General features: G+C 54.6%; 4 protein-coding genes and 2 non-coding genes across 6 annotated transcripts; 5 read left to right on the top strand and 1 right to left on the bottom strand.

The window, feature by feature from the left end:
* Positions 1-24: 24 nt before the first annotated feature.
* On the top strand, positions 25-1,340 carry SEBOX (SEBOX homeobox). The gene is made up of 2 exons (XM_059486975.1): positions 25-309; positions 433-1,340. Exons 1-2 carry the CDS (start codon positions 25-27, stop codon positions 679-681), a joined length of 534 nt encoding a protein of 177 aa, XP_059342958.1. The 3' UTR covers positions 682-1,340.
* Positions 1,341-1,360: 20 nt separating this feature from the next.
* Positions 1,361-3,539, bottom strand: TMEM199 (transmembrane protein 199). Its single transcript, XM_059486974.1, has 6 exons — positions 3,348-3,539; positions 3,196-3,269; positions 3,029-3,118; positions 2,248-2,284; positions 1,852-1,964; positions 1,361-1,760 (listed from the first exon to the last, which is right to left on the bottom strand). The coding sequence occupies exons 1-6, from the start codon at positions 3,517-3,519 to the stop codon at positions 1,665-1,667; spliced, it is 582 nt and encodes a 193-aa protein (XP_059342957.1). The 5' UTR covers positions 3,520-3,539; the 3' UTR covers positions 1,361-1,664.
* Positions 3,540-3,634: 95 nt separating this feature from the next.
* POLDIP2 (DNA polymerase delta interacting protein 2) lies at positions 3,635-11,045 on the top strand. Its single transcript, XM_059487100.1, has 11 exons — positions 3,635-3,828; positions 4,176-4,257; positions 4,841-4,938; positions 5,701-5,797; positions 6,251-6,326; positions 6,867-6,974; positions 7,215-7,351; positions 8,266-8,292; positions 8,478-8,603; positions 9,002-9,081; positions 10,565-11,045. The coding sequence occupies exons 1-11, from the start codon at positions 3,650-3,652 to the stop codon at positions 10,677-10,679; spliced, it is 1,125 nt and encodes a 374-aa protein (XP_059343083.1). The 5' UTR covers positions 3,635-3,649; the 3' UTR covers positions 10,680-11,045.
* Positions 11,046-12,919: 1,874 nt separating this feature from the next.
* On the top strand, positions 12,920-18,966 carry TSR1 (TSR1 ribosome maturation factor). Its single transcript, XM_059486967.1, has 15 exons — positions 12,920-13,044; positions 13,126-13,229; positions 13,528-13,744; positions 13,825-13,959; positions 14,310-14,740; positions 14,983-15,142; positions 15,432-15,598; positions 15,839-16,041; positions 16,447-16,609; positions 16,832-16,942; positions 17,352-17,484; positions 17,823-17,939; positions 18,184-18,324; positions 18,433-18,507; positions 18,603-18,966. Exons 1-15 carry the CDS (start codon positions 12,942-12,944, stop codon positions 18,779-18,781), a joined length of 2,439 nt encoding a protein of 812 aa, XP_059342950.1. The 5' UTR covers positions 12,920-12,941; the 3' UTR covers positions 18,782-18,966.
* LOC132082834 (small nucleolar RNA SNORD91 family) lies at positions 16,102-16,192 on the top strand. The gene has a single exon (XR_009419880.1). It is a non-coding gene; the product is annotated as a small nucleolar RNA SNORD91 family (small nucleolar RNA).
* Positions 17,532-17,622, top strand: LOC132082835 (small nucleolar RNA SNORD91 family). Its single transcript, XR_009419881.1, has one exon. It is a non-coding gene; the product is annotated as a small nucleolar RNA SNORD91 family (small nucleolar RNA).
* Positions 18,967-18,979: the final 13 nt, after the last annotated feature.

Genomic DNA, 18,979 nt, shown 5'->3' with positions numbered 1-18,979 from the left:
GCGGGCCCGGGGGAGCCGGGCAGGATGAGCGCGGCCCCGGGCACCTCCCGCGCTCCCCAGCCGCTGCTCCGCTTCCCCGACGGGGCGGGCGGGCCGGGCGGCGGGCGGGCAGCGGGCGGGGCCGGCGCCCCGGGGCCGTGCCCCTGTCCCTGTCCCTGTCCAGGGGGGCCGCGGAAGCGGCGGCGGACCACGTTCAGCCGGGGGCAGCTGTCCGAGCTGGAGCGCGCCTTCGCCGCCGTGCCCTACCCGGACATCGCCACCCGGGAGCGCCTGGCCGAGCTCACCCAGCTGCCCGAGGCCAAGATCCAGGTGAGCGCAGGCGGGACCCTCCCCTCCATCCTTTCCTCCTTCCCTCCCGGGGCACCCTCTCCTCCGCGGGGCCGCCCTGTCGGGGCGTTGTCGGTGTCTCACAGCTCCCCTCGCCCGTCCCAGGTGTGGTTCCAGAACCGCCGCGCCCGCAGGATCCGTAGCGCCAAGCCGGAGCCGCCACCGCTGCCGCCACTGCCGCCGCCCGGGGAGCGGGGTCCCCCCGCGGCACCTCCCGACGGCAGCATCCCGTGCCCGGCCCCTGCCCTGCCGCCGCCGCCATCCCACAGCCCCGCGCGGGGCCTCCCCACCTCGCTGGGCTCCATCTCCGACCTCATCTACAGCGCGGCCATCACCAACCTGGGCGAGCCATAGGCGTGGCAAGGACCCCTGGCTCCTGGGGACCCTCCTGGCACCGCGGCCCCCCCGGATTAGTGCCACGATTTCATTAGGGTGTGGAATTACTGCTGGTCCCAAAGGCTCTGAGGATGTTATCCAATATCCTAAATGCCGGTGCGGCCACAGCAGGGACAGCTCCCCATCAGCTCCCTAATACCGACTAATCTTTTGGAAAAAATACCTTAATCTGAGGCCGTGTCCAGGGATGATTGTGGCGCGGTCGCCCCTAATCCGCAGGCACGTTCGCAGGTGCCGGCAGATCTCCCTGGATCAGATATTAAACCGTGTTTCCAGGGGGGCTTAGCTGCCATCAGAGCATTAATCACTGTGTCTGGCCCTGGCAGAGAGCCCACCAGGCAGGTGTCCGGGTCCCCAGGGCCTGCTGTGGGTGTCCACTCCCCGCTGTGGGTGCACTGAGCTGGCTCTGCTCTCTGTCCCACAGCACCTGAGAAACCCCTGGGCTCAGTGCTGAAGGGTGTTCCATCCCTACCTCCAGAATCTGAGCAGCATGGTTTGGGAGCACCGTGCATCCCTCACTGTGTAGGCACAGGAAGGTTTGGACAGGAGATGCAGAGGGAGAGGGAAGATTCACATCTCTGCGATGTCTTAGATGCCACATCAATGTTTCTCCCACCAACAGATACCTCCCAACACGCAGGAACACACAGTGTTATTTATTCCCAGAATAAAAGGACAGGAATTTCCCAGAACAGGGATGGCAGGAGCTCATGCCCCTCTCCCTGCTGGGGTGGTCGGAGTCCACAGCCATTCCCTCTCCTGTTCTGCAGCTCTGGGATTTCCAACCCAAGATTCATTTCAGGAGCAGGAAGCAAAGGACGAGCCTGAGGAGTGCAGAAGTGTTCCCACAGCAGGAACAGGCACAGACAGGACAAGATCTGTCCCAAATTAGCAGCTCCTGAAGAGGACAAATCCTCCAGCATGAAGCCTGCAGTCCATGGTCACAGTTTCCCAAGGTCCCCTTCGAGGGTCCGCACCATCACGTACAGCTCGGCCAGGCCCACCACTGAGGCCACAATGACAGCTGACAGGACACGCTGGGGACACAAAAGAGACAGAGAGGTGACCCTGGGTGTCCAGCCTGGCCAGCACACAGCACAGAGGGGCTCCAGGGGCTGGCTCACTCACCGCTGCTGTCTCTGCAAACACGTACTGGCTGCCCAGGTAGGTGCAGGCAAAGGCGGCCACCACGGTGACAATGAAGTTGAAGATGGTGATGACAACGGCTTTCACGGAGCGAACTGGGGACACAGGGGTGGAGGAGCTGGTTTTAGGTAAGGCTGGACACAAGGTGTAATCATGCACAGCTGCCTCAGCTGTAGATGTAATCCTGGGGAGTCACGCTCTTGGTGCCTCCAGAAATATTGGTGAGAATGACCAAGACGCTCCTTTATTCAAGGAACACCTCAGTGCATGGAAACCTCCTGGTGAGATATTCCGAGAGGGAAGGGCTGTCACCAGCTGGAGATGGAACAGTTCCCATGCCTGGCCTGCCACATGCCAACAGGACAGGGAGCCACTCACCTTGCCTCCCAAATTCAGCCAATGGCCCATTCATCTCCTGAAAGAAGGGATTGAAACAGCTTGTGATCACTTGTATTTTCATGTTAATATGTTAATGTTATTACTGTGTGTGCAGAATAAAAGCAATGCCAATGCCCTGCCCTGTCCACAAAACTCTGAGCTTTTGGGTGGGTGGGCTGTGGGGGAGACACACACTGCAGGGACACCTTTCACTAAACCAGGTCAAACCTGGAGGGGTCCAGCTTGGCAGAGAGCAAAGCAGATCTTCCCACGAGAGTTAATGTGCACCTGGATGCCAGGTACAGTGTGGAAGGGCAGAATGGGACCCCAAGGGATGCCAGCAGCAAGGGATGCTGACTTGGCTGAACAGCCACCCTGCCAGATCTCAGCTCTCTCATGAAAGAATGAGTGCCCACATATGATCTTGTATTTTCAGCTTTTACCTCGACATGAATGAAGCAATTTTAAAACCATGACAAAAATTTAACCAGCAGAGATGCTCCCAGTCAAACATTTACAGCATGTGCTCAGTCTCCCAGAACAGAACCTGAGATCTCTGGCACAGTGAACAGTTCCCAAGAGTCAGTATGTCTAATTCACCACCTTGTTAATCCTGTCCTACCTCTGTCCTTAACACCAGATCTGCTCCCGGTGTGTTTACAGTGTGCTTTCCTCCAGTGCCTTCCACATCCCCTCTGCACTGCACTCACTCTAAGGGGGAAAATCTCCTTTGTTCTCAGGTGTTTGAGGGATGAATCCTGGCACTGCAGTAGCCCCTCACCTGGCCGGTGATGTTGCGGGTCATCCGCTGGTACTCCTCGTGCGCCAGCTTGGCCTTGATCCGCTCCAGCCGTGCCACCAGCTCGGGGTTCTGGGGAAGGCACAGACCCACCGTGAGGCCCGGGAGTCGCCGCCTCCTCCCGCGGCTCCGGCCCGGCCCTCACTCACCCGCGGCGGCACCGGCACCTCGGGCAGGTGGATCTCGCATCCCTCCAGCAGCTCGTGTAGGTGCAGCGGAGACCCTGCGGGCGGGGCACGGCACGGTCACGGCCGCGGTCACGGCCGCGGTCACGGCGCGATCCCGGCGCAGCGCGGCCTACCTGCCTCCCTCAGCGCGGCGTGCAGCCTCCGCAGCAGCCCGAACGGCACCAGCGCTCCTTCCTCCGCCAGCGCCGCCTCCAGCTCATCCCTCAGCGCGGCGGGCAGCGCCGCCAGCTCTCCATCCCGCACCGCCCGCCGCAACCGCGGCCCGGCCCGCACCGAGGACGCCATGTTGGGCCCGGCCGGCGTTGCCGGGGCGACCGGGAGGGGCGGCGAGGGGAACCATAGAGACGGCGGGGCGGGGCGGCGCGGGCGCGGGCGGGGCGGGCGGCGCGGGGCACTGTGGGCCGCGGGCGGTGGGATGTCGGGCGGCGCGGCGCGGCGGTACGTGGCGGCGGCGCTGGGCCGGGCCCGGGCCCGCGGGCCGCCCCCGCTCTGGGAGCCGCCCCCCGCCCGCCACCTGCGCGCTCTGGGCACCGGGGGGGCGGTGGCGGCGCTGCCGTCGTTGCTGCTGCCGCCGAGGCGGCACCTCTCGTCGCGGTGAGGCCTGTGAGGGGATGGGTGAGGGCAGGGACGCTTGAGGGGTGAGGGGGTGACTGAGGGTGAGGGGAGTTGGGGTCTGTTGAGTCGCTGGGGAAAAACTGTGAAAGAGCTTGGTGCTGTCAGGGTTGACGTATGGGAGAGGAGGGATTGGGCTAAAGGGACAACTGGGTGAAGGTGTGCAGGGCTGTGGGGAGAGGGGACACTGGCAAAAGGGGGAGGGCAGGGCAGGGACTGGGCTGTTTGTGGGGTGCCCGAGGGACACACGAGGTGGGGAGCAGTGTCCCCCTGGGCTGGGCGCTGTTTCAGCCCCTGCAAACCCTCCCAAGCTGCCTCTCTGCTCGCAGGAACCGTCCCGAGGGCAAAGTGCTGGAGACCGTGGGGGTGTTTGAGGCCCCGAAGCAGCACGGGAAATACGAGACAGGCCAGGTAAGGGGTTTTAGGGGGCACAGCTGGCCCTGTGGGTTCCTGGCACAGGGATTGGGCAGCTGGGGGATTTCCTGTAAGGAAAAGTCAGCAGCAGAAGGCCGGGAGTTTCACAGCTCAGTGCTCCTTGTCTGTGCTGTGTCTGCAGTTTGTCAGTCATCTGACAATAGCAGCTCGATAAGAATCTGCAGCACAGCACACTTGTTGTACAATGGCGTTTGCTCCACTGTCTTGCTTCGGGGTTTTCTCCCTCAAGGATCCAAAGAGACAATCAGTGAATTTGAGAAATAAGAGCTAAACTTGTAATTCCTGTCCTGAAGACTCTCAGATCTGTTTGTGAGCAGTCTCTCCTTTCTGCTGCTCTACTACTGCATTACTCATTTAGTCCTTCCCTTTTATGGGATTGAGATTACATGGATTTCTTCTCTCATCCCAAACTGTTTCTCTCTTTCTGCTCTGGACCATCACAGTGATGTTTCTCCCTGTATCCCCGTCCCACACATTAAACCTTTAGCAAATGTTTGTAGTTTTACCTCAGATAACAGATTTTTAAAATAATTCAGCTGCAATTATTTGTTCCTTCCAGCTCTTCCTGCACAGTGTGTTTGGCTATCGAGGAATAGTCCTGTTTCCCTGGCAAGCCAGGCTTTATGATCGGGATGTGGCTTCTCCTGTCACAGAAAAGTAAGGATTTGAGGATTTGGACTGTTAGATTTGCATTTTGTAGTGAATTACCTTTTTGGGGTAAACAAGTGTTTTTAAGGAGGGGCAATGGCATGGGTCTGTTTGCAGGAGTGTAAACTAGGAGAGATCATTAAAGAGATACTTCATTATTAAGTATTGAGTATTGTTAATTAGAGACATAATGGAAGCATGAAGGATAAAAGTGTGTGTATGGAGGAAATAAAAATCAATTTAAAATTATGCAAATGGAATTTTGTATTATACAAAAAGATCCTTTTTGGGTTAGATCCAGGCTCCTGTGTTACCACTTGGAGGCTGCGGTAGGTTGCCAGTGAACTGGATTTGTCAACTTCCTCCTCAATTTCAATCCCCTAAGCCAAGTTCATCCTTCTTGAGCTGCTGTTCAGTTCTCTCCCCTCTTGCATCTGTGTTTCCCCTGGCCTGTCATCAGTTGTGCTGGGGAGGAGTGAGGATCAGAGAGAAAATCAGAGAGCAGTAGGAATATCCATCCCAGAGAGGAGCCTGCACTGAGCGGGAAAAACCTCTGAGCTGTTGGAGCTGTGTCAGACACCACTGATGGTCATCTCAGCTCATCTGTCATTGTGTGGGTGGCTCATGGGGCTTTGGTTTGGGTGCAGCCAGATGATTACAGGCTGCAAAATGTGACTTTTAAAAAATTCATTGCTTATAAGTGCTTGGTTGTGGTAACAAGAATTTGCTGCTATCCTGGGCTTGAGCTCAGAGCTTTGCTTTTCTCTTCAGGAGCGAGAATGTGGCAGGCCATGGTTCCAAAGAGGTCAAGGGTAAAACACACACTTACTACCAGGTGTTAATAGATGCCCGGGATTGTCCACATATAGTAAGTAATGAGTAATGTTGGTATTGAAACTTGAGTATCTTCTCCTACATGAGTGGTTCAGAGGGACAGGCACTGAAGGAAAATTACTTTGGTGGCTAACTGGATTGGTTAGGATTTTTGGATAAATTTGTTCTTCAAGGCATGTTTTCCCTGAGAGAGATCATCTGGAATGTCATACATGTTTCCCTTTTCCAACCTCCTTTCTTGTTGCTGGTGCTGTTCCCACACTGTTGCACACAGGTCATTAGGAGTGTGGGCTGCAGCACTGAAAATGCTTCTCACTTGTCTGAGTGAGGAGTTAGCCCAGAGGAGTTAAATTGAGAGAATTCTGAGGTGAATTGGTTAAATGAAATAAACATTTTGTGCTTCATAAACCTCACTACTAACCTGAAATATGACTGGAAGCTGTCCTGCAGCAATGCACACAAAAACATAAACCTCCCTGTTTCTCAGTCCCAGAGATCACAGACAGAGGCAGTGACATTCCTGGCAAATCATGATGACAGCAGAGCCCTCTATGCCATCCCAGGTGAGTGAAATCCTCCTGCAGCCTCTGCTCCTTGTGAGGTGAGGTCAGAAAAGGAGCAGCAATTCTTACAGGACATTCTGCAGTGGATCTGTCCATGGCTTAGGGCTGTGCTGGACACAACAGAGTGACTAAAGTACAGGAAGCCCTTTGGATAGCTGCAGGCTGTGATCTGACACAGCCCTGTCTGATTTGGGCTCTTGAGGCATAGATCCCATACCAAGTTGTATATGGGCTGTTCTGCTTTGTGGTCAGGGCAGCTGGATTTATTCCTGTCCTGTGCATTTCCTGCCCAGAGTGCTTTTGGGGCAGTGCAGGCACTTTGCAGGGCAGTGTGTGTTTATCAGAGGAGTCACTCCATGAAAAATCTCACAGGAGAACACTGCCAAGAGTTATTCCTGGCACATCTCCTCCATTCTTCATTGCAGTTGTGATATTAGCTTTGACTTCTGCTGCCAAAGTCCTTTTTCCTCTCTAGTGTGATCAATTTTTCTGCCAGGAGACTCTGGAGAGGTTCCATAGCTTTTGGGGTTTCTTTTTCAGGTTTAGACTACGTAAGCCATGAAGACATCCTTCCCTACAGCTCCACTGATCAAGTGCCCATCCAGCATGAGCTCTTTGAGAGGTTCCTCATGTACGACCAAACTAAAGGTAAATTCTGGCTGCACAGGGAATTCTCCAGAGCCAGATGGTGCTCTATAAAAATACCCAGTGCTCTATAATAAATACCCAAACCCCATCATCTTGGATATGGTATAAAAATCATGTCTGGCTTGGGGTTTGTTACACTGAAACTGCCTTTGAATATTTATTTTAACCATGTGAAAGGAATTGTGTTGAGGGGAGAGCAGTCCAGCTACAGTGTTTCCTCTCACCTTTCCCTCCCCACAGTCCCACCTTTTGTAGCAAGGGACACTCTGTGTGCGTGGCAGGAGAAGAACCACCCCTGGCTGGAGCTCTCGGATGTGCACCGAGAAACCACGGAGAACATCCGTGTCACTGTCATCCCCTTCTACATGGGCATGAGGGTAAGTCTGTGCTGCCCTGGTAATTCTGCCATCTGTTTCACTGGCTTGTTTTTGTAAGATTGGTTTGCTGCCTGAAGGTACTTTCTGCTTACTGGAGAAGTGACATTTAACCACAGTTGCCATTTTGTTCTCATGGGTATAAACATGAAACTGTTTTGCCATGTATTTTTGGAGAACATCTCCTGCATATTGGCTTTTGCTGGTTATCAGTAGGATGAGAAATAACCTGTGATGTTCTGCACAACAGTGCTAGCAAGATATTTGGGAAGACTTGAGTTGGTCCTGTTAGTGCCTCAGTCACGTGAGGTGAGGCTGGGGCCGTCTGCTCTGTAACAACAGCCACATTTGTTATCCTGCCCAGTGATGGGCTGCAGCTCCCTGCCCATTTCCTGCCTCTAGTTTGGCTTTAGAAGGTTTGGCTAAAGCCTTCTGGATTTAGCTGATAACCATGTGCTCTTTATAGCACAGAACTTCACGTGGACCATCCAAAATAATGCAGCCCCAACAGACTCCTGAGTGGGAGAGCTGGGAATTCCCACAGGGAGTCTGAGCTGTGGCAGGTGCACGTTTTGGTGTGGATTTGCAACTTTTGTGGATCCAGCTGGTGTTTGTCAGAAAAACAGTGCCCAAAGGCAAGGAAAGGAGTTTTTAGATGTGTAGAAAGTGCATAATTAACATGGAGATGAACCCTGGGGGTTGTCACGAGCTCCTTGCAGATCTCCCACGTCATGATTAGTGTAGAGCAGAGGCAGTGCCAGGCTCTCAGAGAGCAGCTGTCTGTGCTCATGTGAGTTGTCTGCGTCACCCTGGCACAGAGTGAGAGCCCCTGTGCCGGTGCTGTGGTGACAGCTGAAGAGGTTTTTGGCACCTCACATCCAAGGGCAGCTGCTAAAGTCTTTTGTTTCTCTTGACAGGAAGCCCAGAATTCCCATGTCTACTGGGTAAGTGCCTTTTGTATCGTGGAGCAGCTAAAGGGAAGGAGTTAATTTGCTGTGGCATCACTGCAGTGTGATAAGCTCTGAGGGAGAGTAGCCTTTGCTTGGCAACTGTTTCCCAGTACCAGCTGCAGGTTATCAACTGCTTGCAGCTGATTCCAGCTCTTGATAAGAGTCTTTCTTCTGCCCAGTGGCGCTACTGCATCCGCCTGGAGAACCTGGACAGCGAGGTGGTGCAGCTGAGAGAACGGCACTGGAGGATATTCAGCTTGTCTGGCACCTTGGAGACAGTCCGGGGCCGTGGGGTTGTAGGAAGGGTAGGTGCCATCCACACTGTTTTTTGGGAAACACGGCCCTTTGTTGGAGTTCTCTCACTAGGTTGTGTGGATTTGCCAGTAATTGTTTAGTGGGCACTTGAAATAGATGGAGTGGGAAGCTGGCAGTGATAAAAGTCACATGAGCTTTTCATCTGTTGTTTGTCTGTGTGAACTGAAACTTCACACTGAGTATTAGAGGGTGATCCTAAATGACTGGTGGTTGGAAAACTGGAATAATAACGGGATTCTGGTGCTACTCAGTGGATAAATTGCTGTGTGATTGGGAGAAATGCCGGGATGTAGGTCTCTGTTTGGTTTTGTTTCATGCTATATAAATTTCCTGTTGATGCCTATCTGTGATATATCTGCTGATGCCCAGTGGTCTCTTGTTTTCTCAGGAGCCAGTTTTGTCCAAAGAGCAGCCAGCATTTCAGTACAGCAGCCACGTCTCCCTGCAGGCATCCAGTGGTCACATGTGGTAAGAAAAGAAGCCCTCATTGCTGCAGCAGTGTTTTGGGTGTAGGACCCCCCAGCAGAGAGCTGGGGTGCAGTTTGCAGCCTGGGGTCGTGGCTGAAATCTGGGTGGAAGTAGAGAAGACAGGGCATAGTTGGTAGCTAAATTCTGATGAGCTTCTCTCTAGCTGTATCCCAGTTAGTGATAAGATGATCTGTTGGTTCTCTGCACCAGGAGGGGTTCCAGGATAATTTTTCCTCCTGCTGTGGTTTGTGCTAGACTGGATTTAAAGACATGAAGCAGTTATTCCTTTTGTCCTTGGTGCAAGAGCCAAGGCCTTGTGCTGGTGATTCCCTCAGCAGCAGGGATGTGTGCTCTGGTATCTCCTTTCTTGAGAGAGGATTGGGCTTTAACTCCATCTCTGTTCACTTCTGTGTCAGGAATTGGCATGCAGGGGTTTTCCCAGTTTAGACCAGTTAAGGACTTCAGTCTAACTGGTGCTTAAGTTTCTTCTGGTGTAAGTGCAGGGAGAGAAGTGCCCAGCTGAGTTGTTCTTTTCCTGTGCCTTGGGGTTAAAGCAGCTTCCCTTTATTTGCCTTTTGGCTGGGTTAGCACATTTAGTGCCACCACTGTGTGGACAAGGACTGCACAGCCACCTCCTGCCTTCTGTATGACAGGTCCTTCTGCATTTTTTTAAGGAAATCTCCTTCCCAGTTAGGTTGTATTTGAGTTGGAAAAAGCAGAGCAGCTCTTTGCATATAGGGTGTACCTTGTTTGCCATGTGAAGTGTTTTGAATTGCCTGAATGGATGCCCTGGGGAATAAAACCAGGTGGTCTAGGAGTTTTTCCCTGTCTGCATACATCCTGAAGACAGAGACACAAAGGTTCTGCATCTCAGAAGCTGCTCAGCTGGACTTCTGGTGTTCAGTTGTGTCCTCTCTGTCCTGAGAACCTGTTAATTTATCTCCACAGCCCTCTGGCCCCTGTTGTGTTCTGCAGTACAGCTGTCTGTAGCTCAGAGCAGTAAACAATGGTTGTACCAGGACAGGCAGGTTCAGCTCTGAAATGCAAAGCTGAAGCTGTTCCAAATTACATCTGTGATGGGATTTCTTAATGTCACTGACAACCAGTGGAGCTCCTGCCAAGAAACACAAATCTGAATTTCCGTGTAACCAGTCTGTAAAAACAGCTCAGATGGCTCTGTGTCCTGGGGAGTGGGAGATGGGTAAACACCACTGCAGGTGCATGGAGGGTGCTTGACTCCCGTGGGCTGCAATCATCACAGCTTTGTGCAGGAAATGTGTCAGGGATGTGCTGTAGAACTGCCCAGGAGTCCTCCATGGATGAGTTACGTTTGCAGCTGAGCCCATATCCTTGCTGCTGGACCAGCCTTGCAGTTGCACCCCCAGGATGTTGAAGAGCTCAGGTTTTACCTTTTTGCTGATGCTTCCTAGGTGTGTCCTGTTTGTCCCTGGCCTCAGTGTGACCTGTGCCATTACTTTTGCAGGGGCACTTTTCGGTTTGAGAGGCCTGATGGCTCCCACTTTGATGTGCGAATCCCACCCTTTTCCCTGGAAAGCAACAAAGATGAGAAGACCCCTCCCTCCGGCCTTCACTGGTAGATCAGAGTGCCCAGAGCCACGGAGGCCTGTGTGTGTTGTAGACCTTTGCCTCCCCTTTATGCTGCAGCCAAGAACACGGAGCTTTTAAACATTTTAAACCATTTCTGTTTTAACTGTTGTCTGCCAGGGAGGCTTTTTTTGGGAACTTTACTACTGGCTCTTCTCTCAGGCTGCTTGTAAAACATGAGCTGTGTTCCAGGTAACCCTTTCCCTCTGTGGCACCTGCTGGGTTTTTGGGGCTGGGGGATGCAGATCTGTGCTGCTGCACAAGACTGGCCCCCCTCAGCAGGCCTGGACCCTTTCCAATGTGTTGTGACTTCTCTGCAATGTGAGGTTTCTCTAATAAACTGGCCCTTCCAGTTGCAACCAGTCTTCCTTCCTAAGCCAAGGCCATGGCTTTGCATCCAGCCTGTCCCAGCTTGTTGATCCCCCAGAGTTGTTGCTGCTTCAGAAGCAGCTGCTCCTCCTTTAGGGATCAGGAATGTGAGCTCAGCTTTCCTGCAGTGCAGCTGCTTTTTGGGATTCAGCCAGGGCTGGAGCAGCCTGTGAGCTCCACTCGTGGCACAGCTTGTCTGGGCTTTGTGCTGTGTGACACAAAGCCTGTTCTTGTTGGAGAAGAGGGTGCAGAGGGGACAAGGTGGGTGACATGTGGCGCTGTCACAGTGTCCTGTGTGTGCTCAGTACTGTGATGGCACAGGAGAGCTGAGGGGAGCCCTTCCCCTTGCCAGGGCTTTGCTTTGCTGCAGGGATTGCCATCTCAGCAGCTCCTCTGCTCACACTGTGGCTGCACCCATATTTCCTTGGTAGTTTCTGTCCAGGAATGCTTGTTTTCACCTGGGATGCTTGTTTTCACTGCTGTGAGGCAGTGCTTGGCTTTCTGCTCCTGCTTGCTCTGGGTGCCAGGCTGTGATGTTTTGGTGGCATGGAGGGCCCTGCAGGATGTGAAATCCTGTGAGATGACAATGAATGGATGTGTGGGAAAGGCAGAGCAGCTCTGAGGATTGCAAAGATCGTCAGCCCCCGTGGTGTGGGACCCTTGTGGCTGCCTCTGGGCATCCAGACTTCTGCATCACTCTGAGGCACAAGTACTTGGCCTTGTGATAACCCTAGGAAGAGTTCCCAACCTTCCTCCTTTCCAACCTTCCTCCTTTGCTAGTCTTGCATAAATGACAAGGTGTAACTAATTCACAGGATGTTTTCCTTGATTTAGAAGTATCCCAGTTATTCCCTCTTCCCTGGAACCCCCTCTGAGCACTCTGTTTGCCTTTGGCTCTGGAGGGCAGAGCTGTGAGCAAACAGCCTTGGGGGAGACTCTGATCTGTCCCACAGGCAGTGGATCCCTGTTTAGAGAGACTCAATCACTGCAGTGTTCATCTGTTTATCACCAGTCTCTTCAGTTTTGTGTCTTCCTTCCTCTCAGGTAGTCCATGCTCAAATTTAGACTTGGCAAGGTTCAAACAGCCAGCCTGCTTTTAGGGGTAGAAAAGGATCCCTAAAGACCATTCACAGCTGACAACCCCCCATTGCTGCTGTCCTGCTGATTTCCTCTCAGGAGGAGGAGGTGGGAAGATGCCTCGAGTTCCGAGGCAGCAGGAGCCTGTAGGACCCTGCTTTTCCCTTCCCAAGCAGCTGCCCTGCCCTCCCTCGGGTTCCTTCAGCTTTCCTGCGATTGCAACACCCCTGTGAATGTTTAACCCCGCTGCTCCACCCTGAAGGGATGGAGTGATCCCGGGGCAGGCTCTGCTGGGCTTTGGGGTGATGTTCCACAGGGGCTGAGGCAGGAACGGACATTCCTGCCTGGATAATCATTGGCGAGGCCGAGGTCACCGCGGTAGCACAGCAGGAATGTTTCCACTCCAGCAGGCTTTGCCGGCCTGTCCTGGCGCCTGGGCGCGACGCCAGAGGCTCGGCAGGGCCTTTCCCGAACGGCTTCATCCCTCCGGTGCCTTCCCGGAGCGCGGCCGAGCCCCGTCCCCCTCTCGGTGTAAATACCTGTACAAAGAACCGACCAATAAAGCGCTGAACGAACGCCTGTGCCTCCCGCCTCTCATTGCCCAGCGGCGCTACGGCCACCAACCCCACTGCTCTTCCCTCCCTTTCCCATTCCCGGGGCTCCTTTCCCATTCCCGGGGCTCCTTTCCCTTTCTCGGGGTTCGTTCCCGGTCCGGTCCCTCCCGATGCCCACGTGGATCCCCGCGGTCCCCGTCGCGCCGGAAGTGACGCGCGGCGGCCGCGCCGAGGCGGTGGCGGCGAGGCGGCAGCATGGTGATGGCGGCGGGCGCGCACCGGCCCGGGCCGCTCAAGCAGCAGAACAAGGCGCACAAAGGCGGCAAGCACAGCGGCTCCTCGCAGCGCCGCGCTGGAGGTGAGGCGGGACGGGCTCCCCGCCGGTTCCCCGCCGCTCTCGGCCAGCCCTGACCGTTCTTTTTCCGTCCCCCTCCCCCAGGCCGCGTCCCCGTGAAGGCCCAGCCCCGCCGACGGCTCCGCGACCTGAACAGGGTGGACCGGCGACATCAGGCGCTGCAGCTCCGCCGGCAGCGCAAGGAGGCGGTGAGGCACCGAGGGAACCGGGCCGATTGTTGCGGGAGAGCGGGATAGAGCTCGGTTCGAGTCTCTACCGGAAGGGGCTTGGATTGGGGCCGGGGGGTCCGGATGGGGGCGGTGCGGCCGGGCCGGTTCGGGACTTTGCGGGGGAACGAGCGGGGGCCGGGCCCGGTTGGGTTTGGTCGAACGGAGCGTTACGGACCGGGTGGGTTCGGGCTGCGGTGTGGAGGAGCCTGGCCTGGTCCGGGGACGGGAGAGGAGCCGCGCTCGGGTTGGCATTCGAGCCCTGCCCGTGTACCCGCAGGTGCTGGCGGAGAAGCGCAGCCTCGGCAGCAGGGACGGGCCCCCGCACCTCGTGGTTGTGGTGCTGCTGCACAGCAGGGCTGCGGCCCAGGATTCGCTGCGGCTGCTGCAGAGCCAGGACTCGGCCACTGTCCGTGCGGATGAGGGCGGAGCTGGCGGCTTTGCCCTGCTCTGCCCGCGGCTCAAGCAGCGCTGGCGCTTTGTCACAGCCCAGGCAGGTGAGGAGGCGCCGCTGTGGGTTGGGTTCTTGGTTCTGGTGCCTCTGGCAGCCCTACTAATGGAGGTGTTTTGGGTGCAGGGGATCTCCACGCTGTTCTAGACCTTGCCAAGGTTGCTGACTCCCTGCTGTTCATCCTGGACCCTGTGGATGGCTGGGACAGTGAAGGGGAGCACTGCCTCTCCTGCCTCTTCGCACAGGGGCTGCCCAGTTATGGTGAGAAATGTTTTGCATTTCTGGGGGTGCTTCATGGAGATTGAGTGTCACAATAACTAAATTTCAGGGCTCTGTCACCTTAATGGAGATTGTCAGTGTAATTAAATTTCCGGGTTCTGCCACCTTCAGTGAAAATAATATTTTTCTTATGTTGAGGTGGAAGTTCTTGCAGTTTACGGCCATTGCTCCCTGTACTGTTGGGCACCACTGAAACCAGTGAAACTCCCTTTGTACCTTGTGGTGCAAATCTGGCCATTTGGGCTGCTGACATCCAAATATTTGCCTGTGTTTGGTAAAAAGAACAGCAGAAAGTTTAGGATCTGATCTGAGCTCTGTTCTCTGCTCGCCAGCTCTGGCTGTCCCGGGAGGCACTGACCTGCCCCCTAAGAAGAGGATAGATGCCAGGAAGAAACTCTCCAAGTGCATTGAGAAGCGTTTTCCCGAGGCCAAGCTGTTCCCACTGAACACAGAGCAGGAGTCCTCGCTGCTCCTGAGGCACCTGAGCTCCCAGAAGCAGAGGCACCTGGCCTTCCGTGCCCGCCGCGCTCACCTGCTGGCCCGCGCTGCTGAGTTTGTGCCCAGCCAGGACAGTGACCTGGTGGGGACCCTGAAGGTGTCTGGCTTTGTCCGGGGACAGACCCTCAACGTGAACAGCCTGGTGCACATTGTGGGGCACGGGGATTTCCAGCTGAGCCAGGTGGATGCTCCCCCTGACCCGCTGTCTTTGAACTCACGCGTGGTTAAAGGACAGAAGAGGAGTCAGCAGGACATGGAGGTTCAGGTGTGTGGGGTGAGAGCTTTGTCAGTCCTTCTAGAACACAAGGTTTCTAAAGTTTCATTGGGGAAAATGCACCTGTGGGAAATATGTGGGTGAGGAGAGGGGCTGGTGCTGGGCTGAGGTTCTGTGCCTGCAGTGTGTAATGAAAGTTATGTCACAACATCATGAAGGGAGTTTGATCTGAGGCTGTCTGCAAGCTTCAGTTGGGTGTGCTCAGGTCTAGGAGCTCTGCTTTTCCCCTTCAGGATGACTCTGGAAATGGTGCTGTGGAGATGGAGGAAGATGTCAAGGTGCTGATGAAGGCAGATCCAAGCAAGCAGGAGTCTCTGCAGTCAGAAGTGGTTCCTGATCCCATGGAAGGGGAGCAGACGTGGCCCACTGAAGAAGAACTGCAGGAAGCAGAGGGTGAGGAGAAGCAACAGTTCTGTATTTCTTCCTTGTCCCTCTCAAGAGGTTTGTTAGAAACTTCTGTCACCAGGGTGACTGTGAAGAAACATCTCAGTTGGGATGGCTCCCATCCCCAGTCCCATCAGGTGGTTTGTCTGGCAAGTTAGCAGGTTTTGGCTGTCCTGACAAATTCTGTGCTGGGAAAAAAGCAATTCTAGTCTAGATCTGGTTTTGGCTGTCCTGGTGTAAATGTTGCTGAGGGGAAGGAGAACTGTTCCTGTACTAACCCCTGGTGGGACTCCTACAGATTCTCTGAAGGCAAACAGGAGGGTGGTGAAGGTCCCCAAAGGCACATCCAAGTACCAGGCTGCCTGGATTGTGGATGATGGAGAAGAAGGCAGTGAGAAAGATGATGATGATGATGATGAAGATGACGACATGGATGATGATCTGATGGAAGAGGCAGTTTCTCAGGTACCTCCAAGAGCTGATAGTACAGGTGATCTCCAGGCCATTATTGCATGTTCTAGGAAGATTCTGTCCTATGCAAGGGCTTGGTGCAGAACCAGGACTTGCCTGGATCTCCACTGCTAAATCCCTGCATGTATCACATTCCTTCTTTGGCCTCTTAGACCCCAAAATGATGGGCTGGGGTCCCAAATCCCACAGTGTGAGCACGTTGTGTGCTCACAGCTCTGTGCTGCCCTGTGCCAGGAGGGGGAGAGCAGTGAGGAGGAGGAGGAGGCTGGGGAGGAGGAGAGCGAGACCATGACCGTGTCCGAGTGCCTGCGGGATGAGCAGTACGACGAGAAGATGGAGGAGGATGAGCAGATGCTGGAGAGATACAAGCAGGAGAGGATGGATGAGATGTTTCCAGATGAGGTGGACACGCCACGGGATGTGCCTGCCAGAGTCAGGTAAGAAATGGGATGTTTTGCTGGGAGAGGAGCTGGAAGGTTCCTTTCTGTTTCATTTGGTGAGGAAGCCTGTGATGTCTTAGCCGTGGTGTCTGAACCTGGCTGAAGGACCCTTGTGAAGACCCTTTTTGGCTCTGAGGCTTCCATAGCAGGCACTTGTTGGCAGGGAAGGCTGAGCCCTCACCTGGGAGAGAGAGGAGGATTGGTCCTGAGGCAAGGACAGGTTGTTTGGGGATTTGGTTGCTGGTTTTAGCTCTCTTTGCACCGACACTTTCCTGAGGGCTAATGTTTGCTTTGCACCCGATGTCCTGGTGTGTGAGACCCTGCAGGCCACAGCTGGTGGTGGAGGATGGGATTCACCTCAATTGTTTAAGTAATTTGTCTTTCCTGCTCTCTGTTCTCAAGGTTCCAGAAGTACAGGGGGCTGAAAAGCTTCCGGACTTCTCCTTGGGACCCCAAAGAGAATCTTCCAAGGGATTATGCCAGGATCTTCCAGTTCCAGGACTTCTCCCGAACCAGGAAGAACCTCTTCAGGCAAATAGAGAAGGAGGAGACTGAGGGAGCCTCGGTAATTCCCTTTTGCTGATCCCTTTCCTATTGTGTTCCTTTGCTCCCAATAGGAGTGACTCATCAGGGAGGTGGTTGGGTGGATCCTTCAGCCAGCTGGTTCTTACCATGAAGCCCTAAGTTCAGACAGTTTTCTCTTGGAGTCCCTCCCTAATCCAGGCACATATTCTGACACTTTTTTTTCTGTTGAGAGACGTGTTCACAACTGTTCCTGTCTTGGCAGGTGGGCTGGTACGTTACACTTCATGTTTGCAATGTCCCTGTCTCTGTGATGGAGAGCTTCAAGGAGGGGAAACCCCTGGTGCTGTTCTCACTGCTTCCCCATGAACAAAAGGTGAACACAAGGAATAAACCCTGGAGGGATGTGCAGCTCCCTGTTCCTTCAGGCTGCATGGCCTGGGGAGGGTCTGGCTGCAGAGGGTTTGGGCTGCAATCTCCCCACATTGCTCCTGTTTCAGAGGGGCTGGCTGCAGAGGGTTTGGGCTGCAATCTCCCCACATTGCTCCTGTTTCAGAGGGTCTGGCTGCAGAGGGTTTGGGCTGCAATCGCCCCACATTGCTCCTGTTTCAGAGCAGGTTGGAGCACACAGAAACTGCTGGGGGGCAGGTTAGGAGAAAATGTCTGAGCTTGGCACTGGTGACCAGTGACCTTTTGGGACCCCATTTTCCAGGACATTCATCTCTGCTGCAATGTCCTGTTGCTTTCTGCTGCCCAGCAGCCCCTGACTGTGCTGCCTCTTGCAGATGTCCGTGTTGAACTTCCTGGTGCGCCGGCACCCGGGCAACAGCGAGCCAGTGAGGGCCAAGGAGGAGCTGATCTTCCACTGCGGCTTCAGGCGCTTCCGAGCGTCCCCCCTGTTCTCCCAGCACACCTCAGGTTTGTCAGGGACTGGGTACAGCAGCAGTGGGGGTGGGAATTCTGGAGCAGGAAGCCTGTGATGTCTTAGCCGTGGTGTCTGAACCTGGCTGAAGGATTCTTGTGAAGACTCTCTTTGGCTCTGAGGCTTCCAGGCATTAAACCATGGGGAGTAGAGTGGCTTGGGAAAGGTGGTTCACTGATCCAGGCAAGGTCCAGGTTCCATGCCAGAGGATCACCTTCATTCCCACATACTCAGTGCCAGCAGAGCAGAGGTGTTTGTTGAACAGGGAACAATGAACTCTGGGGTTTCCCACAGCTCTGAGGGCATCAACTTGATAATTTCTGTTCTGTCCTAGCTGATAAGCACAAGCTGGAACGTTTCCTGCGCCCAGATGCTGCCCTGGTGGTGACTGTCTATGCTCCCATCACTTTCCCTCCTGCCTCAGTGCTGGTTTTTAAACAGAGAAATAATGGTGAGTTAATAAATGCTGAGGAGGTGATGTCTGGGAAACAAACTGTCCCCAAACCCTGCTTACAAGTCCATCTCTCCAGAAAGTATGACTTGAATAAGCTTCTCCCTTCCTGCTGTTTGAGATGAGCTCCTCTCCCTCTCTGTTGTCACTTGTCTGGGCCTGCAGCCCTTTGGGGAAGGGGCTTGTGGTGGGGAGGGGGTGATGCAGGCACCTGCCCTGGTGCAATGGTGACTCTGCCTGGCAGGAATGCACGACCTCATTGCCACGGGCTCCCTGCTCTCCGTGGACCCCGACAGGATCGTCATCAAGCGCCTGGTGCTCAGTGGCCACCCCTTCAAGATCTTCACCAAGATGGCTGTGGTGCGATACATGTTCTTCAACAGAGGTACAGCTGGTCTCTGGTGGGAGGAGGCGTTCTGGGAGTTCTGTCCCTGTGCTTGTGTTGGTGCAGCACAGCCTGTTCCTTACCTGCCTTTCGTGTTTCCATCTCCAGAGGATGTGATGTGGTTCAAGCCCGTGGAGCTGAGGACAAAGTGGGGACGCAGAGGGCACATCAAGGAGCCATTAGGTAGGTTTGATTTGGTGTTTATCTGTGTGTTCTGACATGGTGTGATCCTCCTGTGCCTGAGAGACTGCTAATGGCCTCTTCTGCCCTCTGCCTAGGGACCCATGGGCACATGAAGTGCCACTTTGATGGGCAGCTCAAGTCCCAGGACACGGTGCTGCTGAACCTCTACAAGCGCGTTTTTCCCAAATGGACTTATGACCCTCACGTCCCAGAGCCTGTGCCGTGGGTGAGGAGTGAGAGTGCTCTGCCAGAGCAGGAGGTGGAGATGGAATGAGTCTCCAGCATGGCTGGAGTTTGTGCCTTGGCTCCCTGGATGCTGTTCTTGGCCCGTGCACTGTGAGGACAGCACTGATGCCTTGGACGTGTTACTGCTGGGGTCTGTACAGGGGCAGCTGCGTGGCCAGCTGCTGCTCAGGTACCAGCTATAGCTATTTATTTTAATGGAAAATGTCAAAAATGCCTCAGTGCCTGT

Source organism: Ammospiza nelsoni, chromosome 21, assembly GCF_027579445.1.
Source record: "Ammospiza nelsoni isolate bAmmNel1 chromosome 21, bAmmNel1.pri, whole genome shotgun sequence".
Classification (NCBI taxonomy): domain Eukaryota; kingdom Metazoa; phylum Chordata; class Aves; order Passeriformes; family Passerellidae; genus Ammospiza; species Ammospiza nelsoni.
This window is presented reverse-complemented; position numbering and strand designations above follow the sequence as displayed.